The sequence below is a fragment of the Ciona intestinalis genome, chromosome 5 (assembly GCF_000224145.3).
Source record: "Ciona intestinalis chromosome 5, KH, whole genome shotgun sequence".
Taxonomy (NCBI): domain Eukaryota; kingdom Metazoa; phylum Chordata; class Ascidiacea; order Phlebobranchia; family Cionidae; genus Ciona; species Ciona intestinalis.
The window spans coordinates 3,433,715-3,460,399 of NC_020170.2; the positions used below are offsets into that span (position 1 = coordinate 3,433,715).

Here is a 26,685-nt window from a genome sequence, read left to right on the forward strand (position 1 = left end):
GAATGAACGTACATGCGTACAGAGCCATAGAAATACCGAGTAGTCCAACCCATTGTTACGTAAAAGACAAATTGAACGGCAATTTGGTTCCAAAATAACACAGTAGGTATAGGGAAAATGCATGTTTTTCGGTAAATTAGAGAAAAACTTAAGTCTAAAAACAAATTTAAAGGTTGAAAAGTGTAAAAAACAAGTGTTATTTGTTTTCTGTATCAAAAAAAGTCAAAAAATGGAATTAGAAGCGGTTGATTTGTGACATTTTAGTCATTTAATGGGGGTAAATTTATATGTTTTTTCAAAAAAATGTTTGGTAATGTAAATAGAAGCTGTTTTACGCCTTTCCACAAAAGGAAATCGCAAATAAAACTCAACAAGTTCGTTTAAATTCATTGCGAAAGTCACCGCTTTTGCTCTATTTTGAACACACAAATACGGCAGTTGGACTACTCGGTGTTTTTACGACTCTGCATGCGTATAACATCCGTATTATAACATTTATATAGAAAAAAGAAGATGTCGTATTATTTGAAGCGCTGTGCGCGTTTACAGCACAATAAAATCTTTATCGACGCGTGAATTTACAAAATTATGATGTGAAAAATTTGTCGTGACATCGGTTCGACCTCACAGCCCAATGACCGAACGATTACATGTGCAATGTATCGCGTCATTACCGCCCATCTCTCATTGAGAATTTTGCAAATGCTTTACAATAGCAGCGTACATCCCGCAGCGCAATTATTGTTTCATTCGGGCCTGTTTTTGGCGCATTCAGTGATAAGGCTTGCGTCATTGATCAATCGGTAGACGGTTGTGTCTCAGTTAGTGGAGCCAACTAACCGTGAACATCTATTGTGTTTCTCCATGGGAGTTTTGCCTACGCTCTGACATCTCTATCAGTTATGAATCCAACAAATAAGAAGTCGAATCCACAACAAAACGAATACACGTCAAAAACAAAGCGACACCTTTAACGCGCGTTAAAAGCAAAAGGTAACGTCTATAAAACGCAAACACTTTAAAATATCAACACACGCGTAATATGCAAAAGTAATACGTACATTAACAACAATCTGAGGTATTAACACCTCATCACGGGTGCAATTATACAGATACTAGTCACGTGGCATCGATCGGAAACCCAGCCGTAAAGACGAAACGATTAAGAGCGTTGTCGGGATAGGGTTGTTTCACGGTTGTTACACGAGCCGGCTGTCAACAACTGCCGGCAAATCCCTTGTTAAGTTTGCTTAATATTATGTACCGCTAATCGGGCGATTCAAATTGACAACATGTTACAGAACGTCCTTGTATTCCGCTTTACAAAACAGCGCCAGAGAAACTGATCGTAAAAAATGCGTCTTACAACAAACATTACTATCAAAGGCAGAGCAAAAATAACAAAAATGCGTTCGATTTGCTTTCTAACATAGTCTTAACATTCCTATACTGTTTGTTTCCATGAGAAGTTTGAAACGGTGCCGTATGTTCATTAATTAGAGCATGGTACCTGTAAGTGTGTTAATTAAGACGTCGATTACTACCGGTATCTCGGTGGAGCAACACGGGATTGATCGTAATGCAAATTACACTATGACTCTTTTGAGATTGCTTTATAATCAAGCGTGATTGTACGAATCCAAACGAGGGCTGGGTGGTTCCCTTGAGACTCGGAATCCAATCGCTGTTCAATGACAAGTTTATAGCTTTCAATTTGAACCTGCGACCTATTTCACGCGCTCCGCCAAGCCCGATGGAATTTGCGTCTATACAGGTTCCAAGGCGTGCGTGAGAACGAATATCATCGCCAACAGCTTGACCTTCGGGACTCAAGTCTTATATAGTTAACTGCGCCGCTTAGCGCGCCCGAAAAAATACCGCACGAGAGCGGTCCCACAAGAGACGGTAATCGGGGTGTCCGTTAAAGGCATTAAAAGCAGCCAACTACCGTCGCATTACAAGTTAATTCACAGCTCGTGAGGCGGCTGTAGACATGTTTAGATCTGAGCCGTTTAGACGTAATTGTGTTAGATTAGTCAAAAGAACAGGAAGATAACAAGGTATTTTAGTTATAGCAAGCTTTTCTTTAATTAGAATTATAGTAATGTGTGTTTTATAAATCCGTACAAACAAAATGGTTGATTGTAAAATAACATTTTCAGGAATTAGTAATCACGGAAGTAAAATGTGAGTTTGTTTTTGTTTTATGCAGATTTTATACGTATGAGATTTGAATTTGTGTAAAGATTTAAATGATGGCCGTAAGTTCGTCTAAGCACGAAGATTATAAACCGACTCAGCAAAACAAAGCTAACGAGCAGAGGTGTGACCAAAATCAAAATACGAAAAGGGTCACCCCGTTCTCGATCGACGATATTCTTTCGACACCCAAGAGCGCTGAATCCGGAGTTACGGGCGGTAAAACAAATAACTGCGTGGGCAGGGTGCCTAACGATAGCCTAACCCAAACGCAGGAGCTCTTACATGGGTTTTATCCATGGCAACAAGCTTCGTATGCTCAATGGTTGGACAGTTTGCGTCGATTGTACGTAGTTTCTGGACTGGAGCCACTTTTGCAAGCTGGCAGCGCGAATCTACAAAGCCGGTACAGAGGACCATGTCGCAGGAGGTCTTCAGCAAACGTTTTGCATGGTAAAGGGTTCGCGGAACTACATCGTAAGGGTCTACGCTCACCTGTATTAAGTTCTAATAGCAGAGCAACGAAACCCGAAAGTTCTAGAGGTTTAAATTCACCGAAACAATCTGAGTCTGATACTGAAGATAAAAGTTGCCGAGGAAAGCGAAAACGTATAGAAAATGGCGGGTCTTTTTCCGGACGATCGGAACAAGACCAAAATTCCAAATCGGACGACGAAGAAGCGACAGCTTCCGATTCGCCTTTACATGCTCTGGAAAAATTAACCTGCTCGACTCTACAGTATTTGGAAAAAAGTAGGTTACCTATACTGTATTACGAAAATTTTCACCCCCGCTATAAAGAGGTCTAAATACGCCAGCAGTCACAGTTTTCACATTTAAATAAAAAACGAAGATAAACTTTGCGAAGATAAAATGACATGTAAGTCATCTCGAATTAGCTTTTCCAAACGATGATCATTTTTCTTCTATTATATTCAATTTATAACGTTTTGCGCTGAAACACGAAAAGTTACAAAATAAAAAAAAACTTCCACAGTACTGTCATCCATATGTTGTTTTAATTTATAACCTAATTATACTTTGCATTACAGAACAGCCTAACCTACACACTGTAGCAGTTGGTCAAGAAGTCCGAGCTAAACGACGAAAATGTCGGACAGCATTTTCCACCTTTCAACTTTCCGTGTTAGAACAGCGTTTTAGTTGTCACAAATATTTAACCCCTTCTGACCGTGACCATATAGCCAGAGCACTCGGTCTCACAGCCTCACAGGTATTTACGTTAAAGAACTTAAATATATATAAAACTGTGGGGTAAGATGGGATATATCGTTAGCACCTAAACCTTATATTTCCCGATCGTGTTTTTAACAATTGATCGTGATTTTAACAAGGGTATATATATATATTTAAATATTTTTTTTTACTAAACCACATTGGACGAGTAAGGAGAATGCAAACATGTCCCATTTTACCGACATTATAACCTATAACGATAACTAATATCCACATAACTTTAAGTTTCTATGCGTATTTATATTGGGGTGACATTTTGAAATTATTTTTGGTTACAATTTAGTTAATCTCATTCATTTTACGCAGGTAATCACATGGTTTCAAAATAGGAGAGCAAAATTAAAACGAGATTTGGAAGAATTGCAGAACGACATTAAAACGGTATAAACTCCGATAGAATAATGTTAAATACAATATTGTGCGCTGCAATAAGTCGCTATAACTGATAAACCAAATGTTAAATGATCGCCAAGGTAATTTTAAACTGTATTTTTAAATATAGTAGGTATAGGGGTAAGATGGTCCAGGTTTTTAATATATTTTATTGTCCCATTTAGTAGTAAACAAAGAATATTTTCAGAATTATATAACCGTATCCCTACGACACTGTATAAGCGTTGTTAATCGGTAAAACGCCATTAATAAATAAGAGATAATATAATTATGTTAACGGTATCCATCTTACCCCACAGCGCTTGAGTATTTAAATAAGTTTTAAAAGTCTCGTTTCATAAATAGGTTAACAAGTGGACGCCTACGAAGCTAGCATTAGAGGGAGATCTAAAAAGTAGAGAAAATCTCGAAACTAAGATTTCTTCTCCGACGCAAAGGAACTCCGTATAAAGGCATGAAACTGGGAGTGGAAAATACGGAGGTTATGTAACAAACTCAACGAATCTTAAGCGTCGTGTATCAAAATACGAACAAAACGAGCAATACGTCGTATTATTCAAGTTCTTATGAGAAATCATTACAGTGAATATAAAGAATTTAGTTTCCTATCACCTTGGTTGGACAATGAAAGTTATTATCATGACCTTGAAATGCCGCATGCCGGCCATATATCACGACTCCGTTTACCTGTTGACAGAGGACTTCTTTTAATTTATTCAGCGCGCTTATTTGGTTAAGTGTTTAAGTTTTCGAAACCATTCCACGACAGGCGATGATGTGTGGAATAATTTACTATTTATTGCTGTGTGCCGCGTTTGCTACACACGCAGCGAGAGGGTAAAGAATTTCGCCTTTCTAATAAATACGCTAAATCAAACCCGCTGTTTGTTTTGATGATACGCGAACGTATTGACGGCTCTATGGAAGATGTATCGCCGTAAGTGGAGAGATTTTTCCTTTCAGGAACGCGTGTGATTAGACTAGTTACGTATCGGCCCACCCACGCTATTCAAAAGCCACTGCACACGGGGTGAAACAGGCAAGGCTGATGACGCTAATGTAAAAGATAATGAGCCTTGGTTTCACCACATTTAAGAACTCGGCTGTCATTTTTATATGTGTGTGATATTAGGTTAAAAAACAAAGAGAAACGGCAGCTAACGACACAGTATTTTTGGCCACCCACGACAGAGAGCAGTCATGGGACGGTCGATTACTTGAGATAGATCGGTTTGTGTTGACACAGGTTTGAAACAAGTTCAGCCGGAGGGAGATTAAGCTAATGGATGCCCATCACATCAAATTAGCCATTTAAGCACTGGGATAAGCGGATTAGGGGTATAAAATAATTCGACACACCCTGGGTATGTTTTGATTTTCAAAATGGCGTTGTAAATGAGCTAAGTTCGGTATGGAGTTCGAAGCATGATCGAAGCACGTCTAGGTCGATACAGTTTCGCTATATCATGCTCTACGATGGTGCATCATCTTTCCATATTTGGATCTGTACCTAGAAGCCTGCCCCGAGGAAATAGAACCGCGTGCCCTGAAGCACGCAGGAGGCATTAAGGCCTAAGGACCGCACGAGAGCCGTTTATTACCGCAGACTTCTCACCACTTGCTGCTCACATTGACAAGCGCTCGTTGGTTACCATTGATCATTCGGCGCTGCCATTCGTATCTTACGATAAAAACCTTCGCAGAAGTAGCTAGGATTATGAGTCATAAATAATATCGTTTTTCGATGACAAAAATTTACGCACTACTTACTGCGAATGAAATCGTCCGAAAGTGAAAAATAATTTAACGGAATATATTCTTGGATTTCAACAAGGCAGAAAGGCGACAATTTCATCAGTTTAGTAATAGTTTAATATATACATGGCGTAATATGGAAAATGTTTAATATTTTAAAATTTGAACAAAACTGCTCTATTTAGTTAATTAAACCGAACCGTCCGTCACAGTTAACTTTAAAGGCAAAACCGCAAAACCTGTACACCCGTAATTCGATATCTGCTTAGCAACTACATATAGGTGTGAAGAAAGCATTCTAACCACCAACGAATGCCATTAAATAGAATTTGTTGACAGACAGCTGCAAAGCTAAAACTGACGAACAGTTTCATTTTTATTTTTTTATGCACCGCTGCTTGCCTGCACCCCTGCAAAATCCCCCGTTTGGTCCAGAATAAATACATATTACCGTATTTTAGCTTGGTATATACACATAAACAAGTTCGCAACTTATAAACTAGTTAAAGGTGAACAGACAAATTACAACGCAGGAAACATACAGTATTTTTAATTTAGAACTAAACACTTACCTTTTCGGACAGTTGCTCAGCTGTCAAAAAGCAGAAAAAGTTCGGGAATACGGTCAGTAGACTAAGTACAACCTGTACGTGTAACTTAATACTGCAGGAGCTATTTATTGAAATTCGTGGGAATCTTAAGTATTTCTCGGCCCAGCTGTTTACGCAGCTGTAGCGAGTTAGTTCAATAACCAGAGGCACGTGCGTCAGGTGCGTGCAACCAAAGCAATCTTCTTGCGTGGGCCGATCAACAATATTTACGTTTTCAGACAGCTGTCTGGTGTATACAAACACTTGCGTTACTGTTTGGTTAACTAGGGCTAATATAAATTTATCTACAAATTTACAACTAAAATACAGTTTATTTATCCCTCAATCAAAGCGTTTAGTACAAAAATATACATCAGGTTATTACCGTTCCATTTTACACCAGGCACCAATGTCAAACTTAAACTATAAAAATTTCACACTTTTAATGCCCTACTGATTCGTAAGGGCTTTTCCCAGTACAACAATGAATATAGGCTTTGTACATATGAAAAGGTAAACACAGTTTTGCGGGTATTGTACAAAATAAAACAGTAACGATTGGCGCATATTGACACAAGAAATTGAAGCTGTACACTTTACATAATACTGAGAAATGCTGTAAAAGGAAGAAAAGGCAATTGAGTACAAACAATTATTAAAATAAAATCATTAAGTACTGAAAAAAATGGTGTCGATATCATTTGCTGATATTTTTGCTTCAGTTGTATCACCAGCTATTTTAAAGCCAATGTTGTGGTTATATGGCAGGGTAACGCTGGCAACTATTTCCTTTGTAAACCAACTTGTTTGTTCTCTTTTGTACATAGTTACACATGTGGTAGGGGAATATCCAAGGACAGCCCAAAAAGTTCCAGTTGTCGAGTTACGAGAATGAGAAAATACCATTTGGTTGACTTCTTTTCGATTGACACTAATTTCTGTACAACCTTTGTAATCTCCAATCAACTTTTTTCCACCATTTAGTTGAAGGACATCCCAGGTCCCAATCTGGCCCAATGAGCCTCTGATTTGCTGCAACTGTGTGCTTGAGAGAGTCCCGCGAAAAAATGACGGTACCACCATATCAGTTAAGATTGTGGAATAACTTTGTTGAAATGACAAAGCAAATATGTGGAGATTTTCGTAGCGTATCACTGTTGGGTCGTTTTTAATTGTGTCGTCAACTTTGCAAGATTTGTTTGTAAGAACAACACGGGAAGTGCATTTGCTCTCTGGTAAACATACTCCAGACCTTAAAAGGTGAAGTCTAAGAATGTTTGTTTTCTTTTTTGATTCTGACAGTGGGTTAGGATATTGTGTTTGCTGAGAAAATGTTTTATTTTCCTTTGTTACCGTTTTCCTTTGTTCCCAAAAATCGCCATTTTTGCACGATATCAGTTTACCTGCCCAGTTTTTTACTTCTATACAATACAAACCATAATTTGTAAGCACAATCAAGTCAATTTCATGCCTTCTTGTTTGAAATTCGTCTGGTACACGTAAAGAACGAAATATATTACAATTGGGTATACCACCAAGTTCTTTTAAGAGATTTTCAATGTGATCTTCAGCCTGTCTTCCCGCCAGTCTTTGCTTATCTTCGTCATATTTAGAAGGATTAGATGCTTGCTGGACATGCAGGATTCGATTTGTTAAGCCAAGCATGCCAAATAGATTTACACCAAGCTTTTTTATCTGTCATGAACATACAATATTTCCTGGAAAAAATGATTTAACACGTAAGATCTCGTAATTACACGTAGCAAAAGCGTCACAGCAAAACCATGCCTTTGACTGTTTTAGTTTAATTACCTTGATAAAACTAGTTTATTATAGCTGTCCCTCACATATAATGCAATGTAATGTGCTATCGTAAGGTATTTTATTGATTCAGTAAACAACTGCAAAGCTTAATGAGTAATAACAATCTTTAATTACGCACACTTACATAACGTTGGTGACATATGTGTACGTAGTTCTTTGTTTAGATTTTGTAACAGTAGGTGTCAGCAAAGAGCGTTTGTTATTGTACTAAAAACACCAAGAGAGCGACAGAAATGACAACCCAACCGTAAACAAACAAATACATTTCTGTATTTACCACTTTGTTACCTTTCTGTTCAACAACATAAATCTCTATTGGAGTTATATTCTTGTTAACTATAGTTATTGTGCCAACTGACGTTGTTTTTACTGACCAGATCATCAAACACACTTGACACCACAGTCCGTATATAAACATGTTATGAACATGTTGTTATGAACTTTATGTACAGACTCTTCAGGAAATTAACATTCCTAAAGCTCATGTGTATATGCGGACTCTGATTTTTACTTATTTGGCAAGTTTTTGAATTGTTTTAGACGCAATTTAAATTTTGAATGTCTCGAACATAGAAACAGTATTGTATAATTGATTACCTGACTGATTCGTCTACCACGTGTGTTGCTGCCATGATAAGTTCTGTTTGTCCGCCAAACATATTTAGGAAGTTTTGTATGCTTGTACCATAGTATACTCATACCTATACGTTATATGACTGTTATAACTTATTATACTCATATTTTTCTAGGCTCTAGTTATTGTAAAACATGGCTGCCAAAGCTAACCATGTGTCATGTGGAATAGATTTAGGTTTTCGTGCCGACATTGAATCGACAATAGACAGTGCATGCGGGGAAGGCTACGATTTCGTTTGCCTAGACATTGTGAACCCGGAGAAGAAACAAACGTTCGGAGAGGCCGACGTCGGTCACAAAGTCGGAGATGACACACGCCCGGATTTCATGCTTGGCAGCCAGGAATGGAATACGCTTGTTGTTGGTAAATTATCTGATTGGATAAGCCTTAATTCTGAAAACCATTACGCAAATGCAGCTTCGGAGGAAGCTCTGTTACAAGAGCTACATTTTGCTAGTTATTTAAGTTTACCAGCCGTTATGATCCGGGTTGACAGTTATGATTGTGCAAACTTAGCTAGGCTTGTTTATTCCCATATTATGAAAAGCCACCACGCCACAAACATGTGGATACATATGCCTGTATCTGCTAACAAAGATACAGCAGATGGTGAAACTAAATCTCAAAACACTTGGATGTGGTGGAACAAGTTCCGTATGCTGTGTAACCAACATAATAAAATCTCACTGGCTTTGGAAATCACGGAAGACCTCCCAGATCCAGAATCATTGAAGCAATGGCTGGGGGAGCCTGTTCGTGTAGTGATTTTAAATACTTCAATATTTTTAACCAACAAAAAAGGGTTTCCTGTTTTATCTCGTGCCCATCAACACCTTATCATGCAACTTTTTCGATTAAACTCCCAATTTGTGATCACTGGTGTCACAAAAGATGGTATGGCCCTAAAAACATACCAGCAGTATTTAGAACACCTATACCAACACCGGCCTTGCCCAGACCAGTATGATATGTTCGCTAAAGGGTATGAAGATTATCTACAGTCCCCACTTCAACCTTTGATGGATAACTTGGAATCAGCAACATATGAAGTGTTTGAGAAGGATCCAGTAAAGTATAGATGCTATGAAGAAGCAATTTTTCGATGTTTGGCTGACAAAGCAACTGTGTCTTTAGAAAAGGATCCAATTGTGCTTATGGTCCTTGGCGCTGGGCGTGGACCTTTAGTAAGAGCGGCGTTATCTGCTGCAAAACGAGCGGAGACAAAAATCAAATGCTTTGCAGTTGAAAAGAACGCAAATGCCTGCGTTACATTGAACTTATTGAAACGAACAGAGTGGGTTGATGAAGATGTCACTATAGTTTCTGGAGACATGCGGGTATGGGAAGCACCAGTATTAGCTGATATCATTGTTTCAGAACTTCTTGGTTCTTTTGGAGATAATGAATTGTCACCGGAATGTCTTGATGGTGCAGCTCGATTTTTGAAGCCAGACTGCATCAGTATCCCTGCTTCATATACTTCGTACTTAGCCCCTATTTCTTCACAGAAACTTTATAATGAGGTTGAAGCAGCTGGTGCACTTGATCCAGATAAGCCAAAAATTACAGCATTTGAAACACCCTATGTTGTTCGCATTCACAACTATCATGAACTGTCACCTTCGAAACCTGTATTCACATTCACACACCCGGCAGAAAAAGCTGAAAACGAGAATGACAAAACACACCTAAAAAATTCTCGTCAAGCTGAACTAAGATTCTCAATGCCCTGTGATACAATGGTGCATGGTTTTTCAGGTTATTTCCACTGTACGTTGTATAAGGATGTATACATTAGCATAGTCCCTGAGACACATTCGCCAGGCATGTTTAGTTGGTTTCCACTCTTCTTTCCTGTCTTTAAACCTGTCCTATTAAAGCAAGGGGATGAAATCGCCATCACAATTTGGCGCCAATGTACGAATAGCAAGGTCTGGTATGAATGGGTTATATCTGAGCCCTGCAACTCTGCAATTCTTAATCCTGGCGGCCGATCTTACACCATTGGCCTTTGAATTACTTGGTATATCTCAACACAAAGATTATGTGGCACTCTTTCAATAAGACTTTGTTGAAAAATTTCCAAGGCAAAAATCGTTCATTATCCCTATGCGACACCTTCACAAAGTTCCAGTTGCTTCATTGTTGCAAACCTGCAGTAGTAAGTGAATGGCTTGTCTGTCACATTTTTTCTAATGCGCCAAATGATACCAAACTGTACCAAAGTCCCAATTGTATTTATAGGCAATTCTGTAATTCGTAAAATAAAATTTCGTCTTTATTAATAGATGCAAATGAGACTGTCTTCAAGCCAGGGAGCTATATAATGGAATATTACATGTTCATTATCATGTGTACAGAACTATTGGTAAAGCATTTAAAGTGCAGACCCTGTTACTGTGCCGTTCTTGTCACCCCTATAGAATTTCCCCGAAGCATGGACGATATAAGAGTACAAGTTCCAAAAACACGCGTGTGGTTGGTTAACGAGGCATTTGCGTCATTCTGTTACAATTAGAGTACTTCAATTTTAATGAAGCAGTGTACTCAACTACTCGAGTTATGTTGGTGGTTATGTGGTTTTTATTCACTTTTGTCGTAACTGGACACCGAACATATAGTAACATCTTATGTTATAATTTTTGCATACTATATGTCATAAAAAATTAGTCAATAATTTTGCGGATGCTCTAACCATAGACTTTACTATATTCATATATATTGTAAGTAATGCGAGCCAACAAAAAATATCACAGTTTTTCAAACCGATCTGATATAGGATTAAGTGTCTCATCATTACCACTTGAATATAAAACCACGACGTAATGAGAAGTTATATGTTGAACAATCAATGTGTTTTTGTCGAAGCGGTGAGTGTGGTTAGAGGCAAAAAGAGCAAAACCTAACGGGCAGAATACAACTAAATAAGAAGATATTTAATAAACGGTATAATACAGGAACGTATAACTTGGAGATTACCAAAATAAAAAATGTCACCAGCTTTGTCATGGCAGCATATGACTCTAGCTTTTGCAACAGTGGCAGTCATATCGCTCATCATGAACATAATCTCCATTTCACTGGTAAGTACAACGTTACGCTTCTGTGGAACGGGACTGTGTAGTAAAGTGAGACAAAATGAGACATTTTACTCGCTTTGATCGTCAAATCTGGTAGCACACAAAGAATACAGAAATATAAACTTATAACCTTAACCCCTGCGACTCTAAAAGAGCGTTGAATTGTTAAAATCAGTGGAATATTAAGCGTTAACGATATCCATCTTACCCTGCAGTACTGTACTATGTAAGCTACAACGATATATATATAACCTTAGTTAGCGAAGTTTCGAATGGATGTTGACGAAGCGTTGTCCCTGCTAAAAGATGATCCTGCAAACGGCGGACATGGTTCCGGTAACTCAAGTACTGTGACTAAGAAAATAGCAGCATTGGAAAAAGAACTTGCTTTGCGACTGGGTTTGTATGGAATATACTAACATAAAATGTAGTTTTCGCCTAAAAACATATAGGCTGCTGTGGGGTAAGATGGGATACTCTCTGTTTTATATTTTCTGATCGTGTTTTAAACAATTAACAACATGAACTATAGTCGGTGACTATTTATATAACTCTGTAAAGACTCTTCGTTTACTACCAAGTGGGACGATAAAAGAAGTTGTGCCATCTTACCCCACCCTACTGTTAGGTTCGGATATTTATAGACTTAATAAACATGCCCTACATTTTGCTTAGAAAACCTGAACGTCAAAGTCGAGGCAGCGGCTAGCCAAAGAAATGCACTGACAAATAGTCTTGATGAAGTAGAACTCTCATTAGAGTGGATGAAACTGGAATTAGGTGAAGGATGGAAAAAGGGTTGCCCCCAAGGCGGTGTAACTAATGGCACAATATGTTACGTTGCACATCGCGAAAAAGCGAACTACACTGAAGCTGTCGAAAGATGCGAAAAAGATGTAATTTTATAGTTGTTTTTGCTTTGGAAGTTATACATAACTAGATTATTTCGTAGGGCGGTAAACTGGCAACTATACACGACCAGACGTTGCTTCGAACCATATTGAGCTACCTTCCGCCAGCACCAGTGTTAGTGGATGCTAGATTCAATATCGAAACAGGTGGGTGTAAATAAGCATATGAAAGACCTACGTTAAGAAACCGCAGTGCGGTGCCGTCTAACAGCCAACTAAACGCAGAATATGTTCTCTTGACAACAACCCCTTGCGTTAGACCCGCATTCACCCTACTAAATCTCGAATAAGATGGTATACCGTAAGCATGGAAATTCTGTATTTCCTGACCGTATTTTAAACAATTATTTCATTTAGAGTCGCGAGGCTACGATTATATAAAATATTTTTCGTTTACTATCATATGGAACCGAAAAAGAGAATGAAAACATGTCCAATTTTACCCCACTCTGCTATATTTTTAGGGTTATGGAAAACAAGTGACGGCGAAGACGCTTCTTTTCTTCCGTGGTCCATCAATAACAAAGGCACTGGCGGTGAATGCGTGTATGCTTATGGAGAAGGATATTCTCGATGGCACTGCCATGCATTGCTCTATTACCTTTGCATGTACTAATGTGTACCAAACAACATACAGCTCTGTATTAGAACATCATTGATAGCTACCAATTAGCTTTATAAACAGACTCCGATTTGCTAAGGAGATCGAAGACGTGTTGTTTAATTTGCGCATATATGTACGCCTAAAAATTCCCTGTATCCTTCCAAATAACCTCATTCCGAAGCTCATGTACATTATACGTACATGCATGTAGGTAGCGCTGTATATTAACATGATTAACTTTGATAACACTTTCAATAAAAAATCAAAACGTCCTTTTACAGGTATAGCAAAACCATTACTGGGTTAGAAAAGTCAAACCTTTTTTTTCCTACATACGGTATAGTATAGCAAGGTACCTGTCCAAACCTACAGAGGTGTGCAAATACCAGTCAAACACGACATAACAATAATAAAAAAGACTAAAAACCGCCCATATGTAAGATATGCGTGTTAACGATCGCCGAGTTGTTTTTCCCGCGAGAATGTATAAATTATGAAAATATTGAACAGAAACATCAACTTACGCGAAGCACTAGGCGTATACATGGAGACTAGTTTTATTACAAAAATAAACGTGAAACTTCATAATACTGTAGTTAAAGGGCATATAGGGAGCAACACAGAGCCTAAACTTAAAGAAGTTTGAACACCCAACGACAAGAAATACGATACACAGAGTAAAACTTGATAGCTCAAACACAGAAGGCTCGCTTTGTTTTTATATGTTGATACAAATTTTGTTCTTCGATTGAAAAGAACTGGTACACGTAATGACAGACGGAATTCTATTGACAAAATATCTTTTATGCTTCGTAACTCAAGGAACCATAATAATGAACGATATAATGTCTCGACGCTATATATAGTTAATACCAAAGAGATTAAAACCATGGTCATGGTTTTAATCTCTTTGGTTAATACACAGTGAAAATATCTGGACGGAGGAAGTGCAGGGTTACAAATTACAAAATAAAATAACAGTAACTTTTATAACAAAATTAATTATGACCCAAACCAATATTTTCACAACTTTTGGTTTGAAATTCATACATAATATTTGACACAGGCAGTACCTCAGTCATGTTTGATTTAAAAACCTTTGATTGTAATTTACATTTGATTAAAAACAAAAAATCCTACTATTCGCGTATTCCAGACACGCATGGTCTCAGGCGAATAAAGCAATACGCTCGCGTTGCCGAAGTATATTCAAAATATAACTCATTTAACTTTAATTGCTGGTAGACCAGGCTTGCCTGAGATCCCCCTGTAAGCGATGTGGGCTTGAATTTTTTTCGACAACAATTCTTGGCGCACGACTTTCACATTTTCGTCGGCATGATGACGTAACTATAACGCAATATTTCGTATAATGTTTAAAGCATTATTTTATGATTGATGGTATCAATAAACTAGGCCACAGTACATGGGTGTACCGTTGGTGTAATATAGGAGTTGTCTCAGTATGACTTACTTATAAAGTTGAATGAATGTAACTTGCTTTGTCCTCGCATGGTCGAAAAACAAGTCGTTATAACACGGAGATGTTCTGTTTCATACACCTCGTGCCAGTTACACATAAGGTAACTCGTAAGTGGGCACGAGTTGAAACATAACACCATTGTTATAATGACTGTCGTTGTCCGGCCACGCGAGGTCAAACAAGCTACATTTATTTAACACGAAGTTGAACATTACCTTAATTTCGCCTGTCAGTTTTATTTTCGCATCTTCAATCTTTTGCCTAAGGTTATCAATATCATGCTGAAACCTGGTGACTTGTATTTTAGTGTTGTTCTGTAACAACAGGAAAATTAGCATTCCTAAACTAGTGAAAAATCTGTTTAATTCTTGCAGTCGCTAAATTCCATGCTAAATTCGATTTTCTACTTGAACAAAAGATGGACTTAAAATGTGAACAGGTTGGCTATTTATTATGAAATGTCAACATTCCAAAAAACCTAAATTTACCTTAACTGATGGTAAAACAGTTGTGATTGGTAACACTTGCACTTTTTGTTGTCCCAATGCCTTTTGACCCTCCATAACTGACACAAGACGATGATGTAATCTAAATACAACAAATTTGTGTCACGGCGTACTAGAGATTTCCAGTAGGCCGTGATTGGAGTACATTGGTCATACCTGTCACTTTATACAAATCTGTTAGTAATAAACAATGTTATCCCAAACTAAATATATTTTACCTAAAACCTACTTACAAGGCCCTTGTTTAATAATAAATGGCCTATTTGTGCACTTGTTGAATATAGTATCAAAAATACAAATAAGTCACACAAAATATAAAGTTTTGAGTAACTTGTTATATTCCTGCTGCAGTCTGTTAGATACATCAGTAAGCGGCATCGTTTTCTTCTTTTGTTCAAAGAACTTCTTTTTCCAAATGTCTCGGACTAGAAAAAGTAAATTTGGAAAACAAAAACATGAAGTTTGGGTTAGAGTAAAGCATATTTCGATTTTATTTTATTCATGGCGCTGTTTTCTTAAATAATTTTGATTTAAAGTTACGGTTAATGAATTTTGAACTCTGTAGCTTTCCATGTTGTATTGCCAATTGCTGGACTGACAAGGTGTTCCTGTGAGTATTATGCCAGTAGATGGGTCAAGTGTTGAGCTATTTCTGTGATCTGAAAATCTAACTTTTCTGCCACGTAACGCTTCTGGATTTTTAAGTGTTGACCCAAAAGCTGATTTCCTTCTCTTAACTGAAGTAGCTGACTGTAGCTTTTCGTTGCTGCTTTGTAAAATAACACTACGTTTCCAAGACTTGGCACTGATACTCTCATAAGAAACACCTGTGTTGATACAAGGTTTAAAACTCATTAGGCAGTTAATCTACTTAGTGCCAACTTGAGAACTGCCAATTAAAAACAAAAGGCGTAAATATTGTTTTAAAGTGCTAATGGACTGCACTTAGCCAAATTTCAGTATGACAAGTACTACATGATATAGGGGCCAAAATCCTTAAAAATGTAGGTATAAGCCATGAACTGTTTGATCTATTATGTTCCAAATACCTTATAATTTACAGCTTTTTGGCATACAATGCTGTTATACCTGTAACTACCCTACTTCGATGCACTAATCCAAAATGTCGTTTTTTATCTGCTGATGTTTGAAACACATAATAACAGCCTGGCACATCACATTTCTCTTTCGGCAAGTCTGACTTCTGCTTTGCACTTTTTAATCTTGGAAACATCTTTTTGAAATCAGCGGAAACTAAAACATGTGAAACTAGCTGATGAATGAGTCTCAGTGATAAACTGAATCTAATTTGTAGTCAAATCAATGTTTATATCTAAAAAACTTTACAACATAAAGTAACACGATGCTGTACCAATTTATAGAATAAGTAATCTTGAGATATTGGTGTTTTTCATCTTACTTTATCAAAAAAATGATTTTAATAAAATATAATTTTGAATAATCGTTACCTGATGTTCGTTTCTGGTTCATTTTTGATGTTGTCATCTTTGCTTGTCGAACCAACTCCTGACGTTTGTTCTCAGCATTTCTGCGATCAGTTCTTGCTCTCTGTAACTCTGACCACAGTTTTTCTCCTGAAAACATACACCAGTTTCAGTAACTGTAATAAATATGTGAATTTGGCCCTTATGTAGTGCTTATAAAATTGGACGATTCTTGCAACAAATAACAGTCAGGAAAATCAAGTCAAAGGAACTATTTAAATAGGAGGCTGTTGGTGCCTTATTAGGCAAAATATATATTTAAATGAATGTAATTTTTATTCTAATAGCCTACACTCTTTGTTTGATTTTTTTACTGTTATGTATGTCGTAGCACTTGATTCAGTTCAAATAAGACTTGAACTTGTTATACAAAAATATACCACAGTTTTAAGCACATATATACTTGTGGGGTAAAATAAGAGTTAAATTCGTCAACAAACTTACGGCTGGCGCTATCAGATCGTTTGTCATTTTGCTTTGTAGTCTTTACCACTCCAGTTTCACGTTTCACTTTGCTTTCCTTTTCAGTCTTGTTTGACTTCTGTAATAGAGCAAGCATTAATCATAAGTAAAAATTATGCTCAATTATAGGCATATCTGTTGTACCACAGCTAATATATATACACATATATTTCTGCTTACCATTATTCTTTTAACCTGATATAAGATAAATACACATAGCATACATTTTAAAATAACACAAACACATATAAAAAGAAAATACATAATATACTTAGTATTAAACATACATTGTTGTTTACAGCCACATTTCGCACAGAAGATTGCGAACTGTCCAGTAAATCTCGACTTTCAATTGGTGGTTTCTTAAACACAGGTATTGTGATTGGGGAAGGAGTGTGTGTCTCTGCTGCTTCATGTAGCGGAGCTTGTTTTTGGGGCTAAACAAAAAACTCGTTCAAATTGGCGTTTCAAAAACAGAAACTGCATAGCAGATTACACTCAAAATGTTATATAAGGTGTATATATAGGTATTTTATAATAAATAAAAGTATTGTTTAAAATTGTTCAAACTGAACAGTTATTTTTTTTAAAGCGAATACAATATTAAATCAAGGTAAAAACAGCATGCAATGGTACAGAAAAAGAAGAATATTCACTTCAAAATTTTAGAGTTAGTTCACAGCAAATGATAAGATTTGAAAAGCACAGTGTAAATAAAATTTGAATACAAATCATTTTATTCTAAAATATCACATTTTTTATATTGGAAAAGCAAAATCACAACGAAAAATAAGAAATTTTAATTCAGCAGAACAATTAGGTTGTTAAAGCTAAATTGAAAAGTGAAAACCATTTAAAAGGAAATCAAAAAGACAAATCACAAAATTCGATTTTAGTTCAAACCCAGCAGTTTCTTTGCAACTTACTGTATCAGGAATGAGTGTATTATCTCCAGCACCAGATTCAGCAGTTTCATACACCTCTGTTTCAGTGGCAATGATTTCTTTAGCAACATGTTCTGTTTTATCTAAATTTATTTTACCTTTAGTGGATTGAACAGCTGTACTTTGCTGTTGTGGTAAGTTAAATACTGTTTCTGGAAGTGGTTTAAAGGGGTCTTGCTTCGTAGCATCAGCTTGTACAAGATCCTCGGCATCTGGTATAAGAAATGCAGGTCTGTCATCGTCATTTGATGAACTAACTGTAGTGACTGTAGGCATCCCATCAGGGTCTCCTCTATGCAAGTTACTTGTAGTTAGAATTTTCTCTCCATTATTCCAATTTGAAGTCAATGGTTGCCCTGATAAGTTGGCGATACCATTACCTGCGTTTTCATGGACTGGGGTAAAAGCTAATGTCATGGACTTTGTAGGTGACTCAGAGGTCTGTTCATTTGGCAGAGGGGATTTAGAGACATTATCTTCACCATGTGTTGGATTAAAGTCATGTATAAACACCTCATTCTCAACAAATGACTTTTCTTTTTTATGTGAAGTAAAAAAATCGCCTTTAATGAAATTGGTAGTGCTTTGTTCTGTATCATGTGTGGGTGATTGCAGTTTATGATTTCTTTTATTATCATCATGTGTGAGTGATGTGTTGTGCAGTGATTCACTAAAAACAGAAGGTTCTGGAAGTGGTGTAGTCTGCAGTTTCAAAGCTATGTCACTGCTTTCACTGCCAGTATTACTATAGGACGATCTTTTTATTCTTTTTGATTGTTGGTGAAACTCATCAGTATTTATTGTTAGAGATTGCGTAGTGTTGTTACTTTCTGAGTTACTTTGTTTTGTTGGTTTAAAGTTTGGGTCTTCATTTTCAGAATCAAATTCAGTATCATATTTATTGCTGTGTTTTTTCCTGTTTGATTTATGATAGTTTTTTCTGTAAATTGAACCACGTCGCTCAAAGTGGTTTGACTCTTCAGCACTGTCATATTCAAGCTGTGCACTTGATGTCATGCCTACGCTACTATGTGTTGAGCCAGTTTCACTGAGATCATCAGACATAGGACCAAAAGGGGTGTTGCTTGAACTGCTATGCTGCGGCTGAAAAATCCTGTTTTTGAGGGGTTGAGAGGAAAGTTGAAAATTTTGTTGTTGCTGTTGTTGTTGTCCATACTGGTGTTCTTCATGTTCATATTCATTTGTATGCATTTCATTTGTTTCCTGTAGGTGGAAATTCCTGTTCTTGGGGTGTTGAGATGGGAATTGAAGCATCTGTTGTTGTTGTCTATTCTGGAAATCTTCATGTTCGTATTCATTTATATGCATTTCGGTGGTAACTTGTGACTGTTCATCTGCATTTGATTGTTCATGCTTCCAAAGTAAAGGAGAACCAGGTTTGGAATAAACAGAAGAATTACTCGGTTTGGGAGAAAATGCCTGCCATACCTTGCTCCTTCTTTTAGCAGTAGGGGAATTTTCTATTTCTTCGTTATTACTTCTCCTAGGCGCCGGCGCAGCTTCATTTTTTCGAAACGTAACAGGATCCCTTTAAAAAGAAAGAACCTCAAAACATGTACCTACTCAAAACTTTGAAGCGTCACAAAATTTACGTTAACAAGAAATTGGATACAGCTGCAATTGTTTAGGAGGACAAACAGTGACACGACAGCCAGCGTTACCTGACACTCGAACAGGCAGTGATGTGTAGTATTTAAACAATTAACGCTGGCTTTGCCCAATGTGATAGATTAGACAGCTGTAAATCCAAAACATACGTAACCTAATATACCATGACAGTTTCAAAATGAAATGGGGTAAATTTAATCTACAGCGGATTAAACTAAACTGGGAAATAAATAACTCCCACAGTCACACAGGTTGCGCAATTCTTAGGAGAACTTTGTAAGAGTGCTTGGGAATTAATAATTTACCAGCATGTTACTGGAAAACCTCTTAAAAATGGGAAAACAAGTAGGAACAGAATTAATAAATTACTAGATTTTATTGTTTGACCATCGTGTGTGATATTGTTTTACAAATGTTCTTTATTTGAATCATTTTTTCCAAGAATTTCTATTCATTTAGAACAAATTGGAGGAATGTAGCCTTTACATGTACCTCAAGCTGTTATTATGTATTTTGTAATAGTTCAGTTAGTTTTCCATTATTCGCAAAAAAAATGCAAAACATAATCATATACCTTGTATTTGAATGTATATAATGGGTTGAAGCTTCAGATGCACTTCTTTCAACATCTACATAACCTGAATCATCATTAGTGCTGTACATGTATCTCTTGTCTTCACCCTGGTATGGGGAAGGTGAGGTATCTTCATTCTTGTTTTCTGCAAATTCATAATTAGCAATTAGCATGAAACGTTTTTGGGCAGAAAATGAATAAAATGTTAAATAATTGGAGAGACTTTGTTTAAAATGTTGATTATTGTTAAATTAAAAAATGCTTGGCATTTATGCTTCTTGCATGATTTATGAATGTCGAGTAGAGTACTATTAGGTTACATATTTGAGTATTAGGTTTATAAAAACTTACCTAATGAAGAAGCAACTGAGTTTGCTTCCTGTGGCAAGTTGTAACTGACTTGGTGTTGCTTTGGTCCATCAATTAACACAGACCTTGCTTTTGTTGGATGGGGTTTACCTGCAGGTAAATTTTTGCGTGTAGGGGAGGGTGTAAAATCATCTTCTTGTTGATCATTTGTTGGGCTTGCGAAAACTGAACTTCTTCTTCTTTGCATGTTTGCTTTATTGTTTTGGGAAACTGGGTCTGAGCTTTTTCCGCTTAAATGTCGCTTAGGTTGCTCTCGAGATGAATTTCTTTGTTGTCGGGGAGATTTCTTTGTTTGTGGTTTAAAGGCTCTGGGAGTTGGGCTTGTTTCATTGTCTCTTAAAGTGGCCAAGTTTTGTTGGGATTTACGTTTTCCTTTCAGTGCGATTTTTGTATCGAGTAATGGTGCTGGAAGTGGTAATGGTGTCTCTGTGTTTGGTTGGGAGTCGAATAAGTTCTGATGCACTCCATTGATGGGGGGAAGCACAGAGTAAGTGTACATGCTTGGGTGACCAGGCAGGACAAATATTTCTGGCATAATGCTCTGAAAAAAAAGATTGACGTTTGTTTTATTCATCGACAATTTTTTTGTTCAATAAAATTGTATAAAAAATATATAGACACGAGTTTGTTTCTTTTCATTTCATTTTACTGTAAAGTTTAAACAATATTACATCACATATTGAGGAAAAAAACAGAAATAAACATATTTGTTTTACTTATACAGCCACACACGAAACACAAAGTTTTTTTTTTAATCCACAAACATACATACATGTGGGGGTAAAAAGTTTTTCACTTTTAACTTTCCTTCTTGGTTTTGACGAACCTAAAAAAAGAAGATAAATTATAACTGTGCTAACAACATATTGCTATTGCATTTAACATATACTCATTTTAACTAACCAGGGCCAAACACCTTCCAACATGCTTGAGGAAAACATATTCAGATGGAAAATTAGCATGACCAAGTTGATCCTGGATTTCATTGCGGAGTTTTGCAACATGAGTGTCTGGAGAAACTCTAGGAAAATATCATTGTTGATGATTTATTAAGTTTACTGCTAAAACAACAATTTGTTTCAATAGTTTCGGTATTAAGTAAACATGCTATACAGACAGTGATATATTAGAATGATAAATTACATTTATGTACTGGCTTCCTAAAATATACTCTAGGATATATTGCACAAATTTATACATCCAAATAAAAATACTGTGTAGCATAATTTATGCAGCAAGTATATTTTTTACCTAAAACCGAAAATGTTCAATACATACCTGAGAAATCCGGCTGAAAACGTATCAGATATGATTTTGCAACTGGCATAGTTTAACCTTTCCACCCAATGTTCAATAGGAACTATAGAAACGTGCAGATCCACGAGCTGTGTGATAAATAAAGTCAAAAATTTTATGTTATCAAAAATTAACAGTAGAAATGAAGGGTAATAATGTTTTATATAATAAACGAAAACGCAATAATACAAACCCAATGAGTAACTCAATCATTCAAAATACGGCAGTAGATGTTACGAGACTTACGTTATCAGATGAAGGTCGTTGCTCGCCCTCATAACTCATGGTCGCAAAAACTAGGCTCGTAAAATTTCTACAAAACGAACGTTGATTCGACGAGACTTATTTACACATAATACTTGCAACTTTTCACAAGTGCAGGACACGAAACGAAATCAACACGATTCGGAACACCACAGGCTTAACTGTAACAGAATCCGTTGAGGACGTAACATCATATGATACATGATACGCCGTTAACCTTCTTCGTCAACTGGCGGCAAATTTAACGAATTCCAAACTTTTAGCTACCTTGGTTGCCAGTCGCGACCATAAAAACAACATGCAGTGAAACATGTGCGTTTTTGCATTTTACAAATACAGTTGAAGGATGTTATGTACAAATACAAATCTTTCAATAAAAATTAGTACAAAAACTCACATTAGAGCGTTCCATATTATCTGTACCCAAAATTGTTTTATGAAAAATAAAACTGTCTTGTACACAATTTTAAATAAAGAATTTTAATAATATCAGGTAAAATACTGTGTACTAATTTTGCAGCAAAATTAATGTTCGTATCAAGTTCCCGAAATATAAAAATGTTTTGTCTCTTGTACGCGACGTGGTTCACTGCGCACAGCAATCTTGAGGAGGTGTCTGTTCTTTGAAAAACAAGAAAGTAAAGTGTCTGTTTCATTTGCATTTAAATTCAATAAAATAAATAGATACTAGATTCGTAACTTCTTTTTAAAGGACTGAAACTTGGCCTAAAGTGTGTATATGGTAATATACAATAATTTGTATTATTTTGTGGATCAGAAGGCATGCTTTGTTGGTACCCAAGTCACGTGTTACCGTTACCGGTTCCGTCAAAAAACGCCGGGTCGTTTGAGGATATATTTTATGTTAAAGTGTCATGGGCGTCTAAACAGAATAGTACTTTGTACTTTACACATATTAAAAATTATAAAAACGTATATAAATGTATAATATGGTTGGGCAATTTAAAAATAACTTCTGTTCAATGTATTATAGGCTATATAATGTTTTTGTTGTTGTGTATTTGTATATGAAAGATTAAACATATGTTTATATATTCATTGTGTATGCTATGCAGACTAGCAATAATTTGTTTGTGTTATTTTTTTTAAATTTCAACTCGTAATCTCATAAAATGTTTATATTCAATTCCAAGCTGCATTTATAAGATAGAAGTTTTGTCAAACAGTATTATAAACAAATTAAACAATGGCCTGGCAACCTGACACTTCAGGCCTTGACCAAATCATTCAACTCCTAAAAGAATCGCAGTCACCAGACACAGAAATACAGCGTATGGTGCAGCAGGTATATAAGAAACTTGTGTTATATATATACGCCTATTTTGTTAATATTTTCGTTATAATACGTGTCACACCTCGTTCAGCTTACTAGTTACCGTGTATGTGTGTATTTTTTATGTGTTGCTGATGATTTAGACAACCCATTAGTGACCACTGGGTTAGAGCAATTGCTGTTAGGTGTCTTGCCCAAGGACATATACGCTCACAATGGTAGCAGCGTTGAGCCTTGAACCCATTACCTCTGGGTTAGAAGAAGGCGCGATAACCACTACGCCACGGCCTAAACTTTTTTGCCTGTTATCGTTCAATAAGAGTGATTGTTATTTATTTTTAGAAATTGGAGCAATTGAACCAGTATCCTGACTTCAACAACTACTTGATATTTGTTCTTACAAAGCTAACCACTGAAGGTAAAATAATATTTTTTCTTTATTGAGATGTTGTTAAAATAAAATTGCCCAAATTAAAAAAAACACAATTTTAAGTAGTTGTTTGTGTAGTAAAAAATATTTTTGGGGAATTTAATTCGTTTTTATTTAAACAAATCTGATTATGCTTGCTGCTTTATACAGTACATAATAATTAGACAGCTGCAATGCAGATGTATTTGTTGTGTTTTAAATAATTTAATAAATAATCAAATTTAACATATTGCTGGCGTCCTCTTAGCTTTATCATGTTAAGGCTACATTTTTATTATTTACTTTAATGGGCTATTATCTTTTAAGATGCAAAACACAATTCACAGAAAGTACAAGTTGTTTTTATGCTCATTTTTTAAAGCCCAGAGTGGCACTAATGTTATTAAACAAATTTGTTTGCCATCTTATTATTGATTTATTTCCTATCTTGCCAGCTTTATGTAATAGTAACACCATCTGGAATGCAAGATTGTACCTTTAACAAATAAATAAAACAGATAGTACATGTTTAAATTAACCTTAACCTATAATGAAATACAGATAACTATGTAGCTGTTATTAAAAAAATAGGGACATTGGCGATTGGCTGCTAAGAGTTTGGTATTACAATCAAAATAAAGTATATTTTACTATTTTAGTCCATACAATGTAAGTAATACTAGTCAAAACAAATAGTAAAAACTTTCAACATGTATAAGTTTAAGCAATATTGGAGAGAAATTTAAATGTAAACAAAACCACTTTACTTGACACAGCATCATATGATGTCATAATGACTATTTGCACTGAAACAATAGCGACAATCGGACTAATAATAATATCAAAAATTCACAATAAAGTGTAAACTGTAAAGAGTTAAATTCTTATAGCTAGCTAGATTTATGACACACAGAAAATGTGATTTATGATGACTTTTATTTCAGTTTTATTGTAAATCCTACTTTGATTTTGATTTATTTGGTATCAGGTAATATCTAATGCTGAATTGACCATGTTTAATTGAAAACTCAGCGAATGTTTATTCTTCATTTATTAAAAAAATACATTTAAACGTTCTGTATAGATATATATAATTTATTATTTATATATATTTATATATCTTTTAATACTATTATTTTAATTAAGATGAGCCAACAAGATCTTTAGCTGGGCTTATCCTGAAAAACAATGTAAGAGCACATTACACAAATTTCCCTCAGAATGTTGCAGAGTTTATAAAGCAGGTCAGTGTACATTAAATATGTATCACATAATTTCACATTATATTTAATTTCAACTGTAATTTTTCATTATGTATTACAATATATTTTACTTTAACATTAACATTCTATAAACAGTCTAAACCCTATCCCGCTTCCATATAAAAAAAAATATAGATAAATATATATACACATATTTATATATATAGACTAATACTAAATAATATTGTATATATATGTCTATTTGTATTTTATTTTATTAAACATAATATATATAATATATATACAAACCTCATAAATCAAGTAATATTTAGTTAAGCGCCTAAAAAGTGTAGTATTATAGGCTGAAACCTCTCACAAAGAAAAATCTATATTCAAATTAGTTGGTAATTAAACCTTTTTAAACTCTGGCACACCTGTAGACACATTTGTGTTTTACACCATCGGTGACCTTTTACTGTGTACATAGCAGTTCAATACAGTTATCATCGGTCCTTAAATGGTGTATCTTATAGATTGTCAACTATTGGATATAGTAACATGATAGGCTCATAGACGCCTAACTTTTGTAAAGTCAAGATACCCATAAGTTTTAAAACACTAAACTTTTTGCCCATGAAAGCTAAACATTTTTCTTGTCACATTACTTAATTTTATTTTTGAAATAGACTGATCATTGCACTATCCGTACTGTATGGTGTTTATTTCAATCAATGTTTGTAAGATATTAAATTGTTTATATATTTATACTGGCTACTACTTATTTTCAGGGTATATACGCATAAAAAATAGTTTTTATACTACATGAGCTGCTAATTCATTTGATTATTTAAATATAAATACTTTATGTATTCACAGGAATGCTTGAAAGCTGTGGGCGATGCTTCTGCATTGATTCGTGCCACTGTGGGTATCCTTATTACCACCATAGCTTGTAAAGGAGACTTGGTTAGCTGGCAAGATCTGCTACCCACACTGTGCCAACTTCTCGACTCTGAAAATTACAACACATGCGAAGTAGGTTCTATTAAATTTTTTTTCTATATGAGTGAAGTTCAAGACAATAATTTTTGTGTTGTAAGCTGACATTGTAATGATTTTTTTCTATCTGGCTGAATTCCTTGACAATAATTTGTGTATGAATTGGTAATATGCCATAACAAGCAATTTGCTCCTTGCCGCTTATTTTGTATTCTAGTCGCCCATGGTCCTTGTTATACGACCTTGGATTTAAGCCAGAGTTGTTCCAACCAAAGGAGAAATGCTTAAAACTTGTTTAACCCCCAACTTTAGTTAGCCTTAATTTCTAAAATTTAAAATTAATTGTTTCGTTTCTGTGATTTGCCACTTTTAATAATTGAACTTTTTGACAAATTTGATAAGTGTTTTTGAAGTGATTTTAAGGTGTGTCTTTTGATGGTTCCAGTCCATTTATTAATAGGTTTAGTTATAATATAAAGAGCATGTGGGGCTGAGTGGG

At 35.7% G+C, this 26,685-nt stretch overlaps 6 protein-coding genes across 10 annotated transcripts in view; 4 read left to right on the forward strand and 2 right to left on the reverse strand.

Annotated features, from left to right (window-relative positions):
* The first annotated feature begins 1,056 nt into the window (after positions 1-1,056).
* Positions 1,057-4,303, forward strand: LOC101242288 (homeobox protein engrailed-2a-like). The gene is made up of 4 exons (XM_004226074.3): positions 1,057-2,952; positions 3,252-3,433; positions 3,763-3,837; positions 4,195-4,303. The coding sequence occupies exons 1-4, from the start codon at positions 2,253-2,255 to the stop codon at positions 4,297-4,299; spliced, it is 1,062 nt and encodes a 353-aa protein (XP_004226122.2). The 5' UTR covers positions 1,057-2,252; the 3' UTR covers positions 4,300-4,303.
* A 2,203-nt stretch (positions 4,304-6,506) lies between these two features.
* Positions 6,507-7,908, reverse strand: LOC100184194. Its single transcript, XM_018812045.2, has one exon. The coding sequence runs from the start codon at positions 7,857-7,859 to the stop codon at positions 6,864-6,866; it is 996 nt and encodes a 331-aa protein (XP_018667590.1). The 5' UTR covers positions 7,860-7,908; the 3' UTR covers positions 6,507-6,863.
* An 829-nt stretch (positions 7,909-8,737) lies between these two features.
* LOC100186564 (protein arginine N-methyltransferase 5) lies at positions 8,738-10,944 on the forward strand. The gene has a single exon (XM_002130159.5). It carries the CDS (start codon positions 8,787-8,789, stop codon positions 10,668-10,670), a length of 1,884 nt encoding a protein of 627 aa, XP_002130195.1. The 5' UTR covers positions 8,738-8,786; the 3' UTR covers positions 10,671-10,944.
* Positions 10,945-11,424: 480 nt separating this feature from the next.
* Positions 11,425-13,545, forward strand: LOC100176455. Its single transcript, XM_018812046.2, has 5 exons — positions 11,425-11,738; positions 11,993-12,134; positions 12,411-12,631; positions 12,688-12,793; positions 13,111-13,545. The coding sequence occupies exons 1-5, from the start codon at positions 11,646-11,648 to the stop codon at positions 13,260-13,262; spliced, it is 714 nt and encodes a 237-aa protein (XP_018667591.1). The 5' UTR covers positions 11,425-11,645; the 3' UTR covers positions 13,263-13,545.
* A 257-nt stretch (positions 13,546-13,802) lies between these two features.
* LOC100183485 lies at positions 13,803-22,503 on the reverse strand. Of its 5 annotated transcripts, none has more exons than XM_018812044.2 (14): positions 22,265-22,503; positions 22,001-22,107; positions 21,626-21,743; positions 21,495-21,548; positions 20,705-21,263; positions 20,354-20,498; positions 18,133-19,699; positions 17,494-17,643; positions 17,189-17,285; positions 16,709-16,834; positions 15,571-15,664; positions 15,222-15,321; positions 14,949-15,047; positions 13,803-14,600 (listed from the first exon to the last, which is right to left on the reverse strand). In XM_018812044.2, exons 1-14 carry the CDS (start codon positions 22,301-22,303, stop codon positions 14,472-14,474), a joined length of 3,384 nt encoding a protein of 1,127 aa, XP_018667589.1. In that variant the 5' UTR covers positions 22,304-22,503; the 3' UTR covers positions 13,803-14,471. The 5 variants fall into 5 exon arrangements, 1 of the variants encoding a protein (XP_018667589.1); XR_003395921.1 differs by lacking the exons at positions 13,803-14,600; positions 14,949-15,047 and adding an exon at positions 16,329-16,493 and having other exon boundaries at positions 15,276-15,321; positions 15,571-16,066; positions 18,133-18,188; positions 18,249-19,699; XR_003395920.1 differs by lacking the exons at positions 13,803-14,600; positions 14,949-15,047 and adding an exon at positions 16,329-16,493 and having other exon boundaries at positions 15,274-15,321; positions 15,571-16,066; positions 17,189-17,282.
* A 921-nt stretch (positions 22,504-23,424) lies between these two features.
* LOC100181135 (transportin-1) overlaps positions 23,425-26,685 on the forward strand; it is a 13,962-nt gene continuing 10,701 nt past the window's right edge. The window contains exons 1-4 of the mRNA XM_009860359.3: positions 23,425-23,588; positions 23,919-23,994; positions 25,132-25,229; positions 26,064-26,222. Of these exons, the coding sequence (XP_009858661.1) occupies positions 23,490-23,588; positions 23,919-23,994; positions 25,132-25,229; positions 26,064-26,222 (432 nt within the window). The 5' untranslated portion in view covers positions 23,425-23,489. The remainder of the gene's footprint in view (positions 23,589-23,918; positions 23,995-25,131; positions 25,230-26,063; positions 26,223-26,685) is intronic.

Bases quoted from the DNA above. Each gene is read 5' to 3' on its own strand.
- LOC101242288 (XM_004226074.3), top strand. From the start codon at position 2,253: ATGATGGCCGTAAGTTCGTCTAAGCACGAAGATTATAAACCGACTCAG. The intron at 2,953-3,251 runs GTAGGTTACCTA...TTTGCATTACAG, and splicing joins TCTACAGTATTTGGAAAAAA to AACAGCCTAACCTACACACT. The intron at 3,434-3,762 runs GTATTTACGTTA...CATTTTACGCAG, and splicing joins TCGGTCTCACAGCCTCACAG to GTAATCACATGGTTTCAAAA.
- LOC100183485 (XM_018812044.2), bottom strand. From the start codon at position 22,303: ATGAGTTATGAGGGCGAGCAACGACCTTCATCTGATAAC. The intron at 22,108-22,264 runs GTAAGTCTCGTA...TTTATCACACAG, and splicing joins AACGACCTTCATCTGATAAC to CTCGTGGATCTGCACGTTTC. The intron at 21,264-21,494 runs GTATGTATGTTT...CTTTTTTTTCAG, and splicing joins AAAACTTTTTACCCCCACAT to AGCATTATGCCAGAAATATT.
- LOC100186564 (XM_002130159.5), top strand. From the start codon at position 8,787: ATGGCTGCCAAAGCTAACCATGTGTCATGTGGAATAGATTTAGGTTTT.
- LOC100184194 (XM_018812045.2), bottom strand. From the start codon at position 7,859: ATGCTTGGCTTAACAAATCGAATCCTGCATGTCCAGCAAGCATCTAAT.
- LOC100176455 (XM_018812046.2), top strand. From the start codon at position 11,646: ATGTCACCAGCTTTGTCATGGCAGCATATGACTCTAGCTTTTGCAACA. The intron at 11,739-11,992 runs GTAAGTACAACG...ATATAACCTTAG, and splicing joins ACATAATCTCCATTTCACTG to TTAGCGAAGTTTCGAATGGA. The intron at 12,135-12,410 runs GTTTGTATGGAA...CATTTTGCTTAG, and splicing joins AGAACTTGCTTTGCGACTGG to AAAACCTGAACGTCAAAGTC.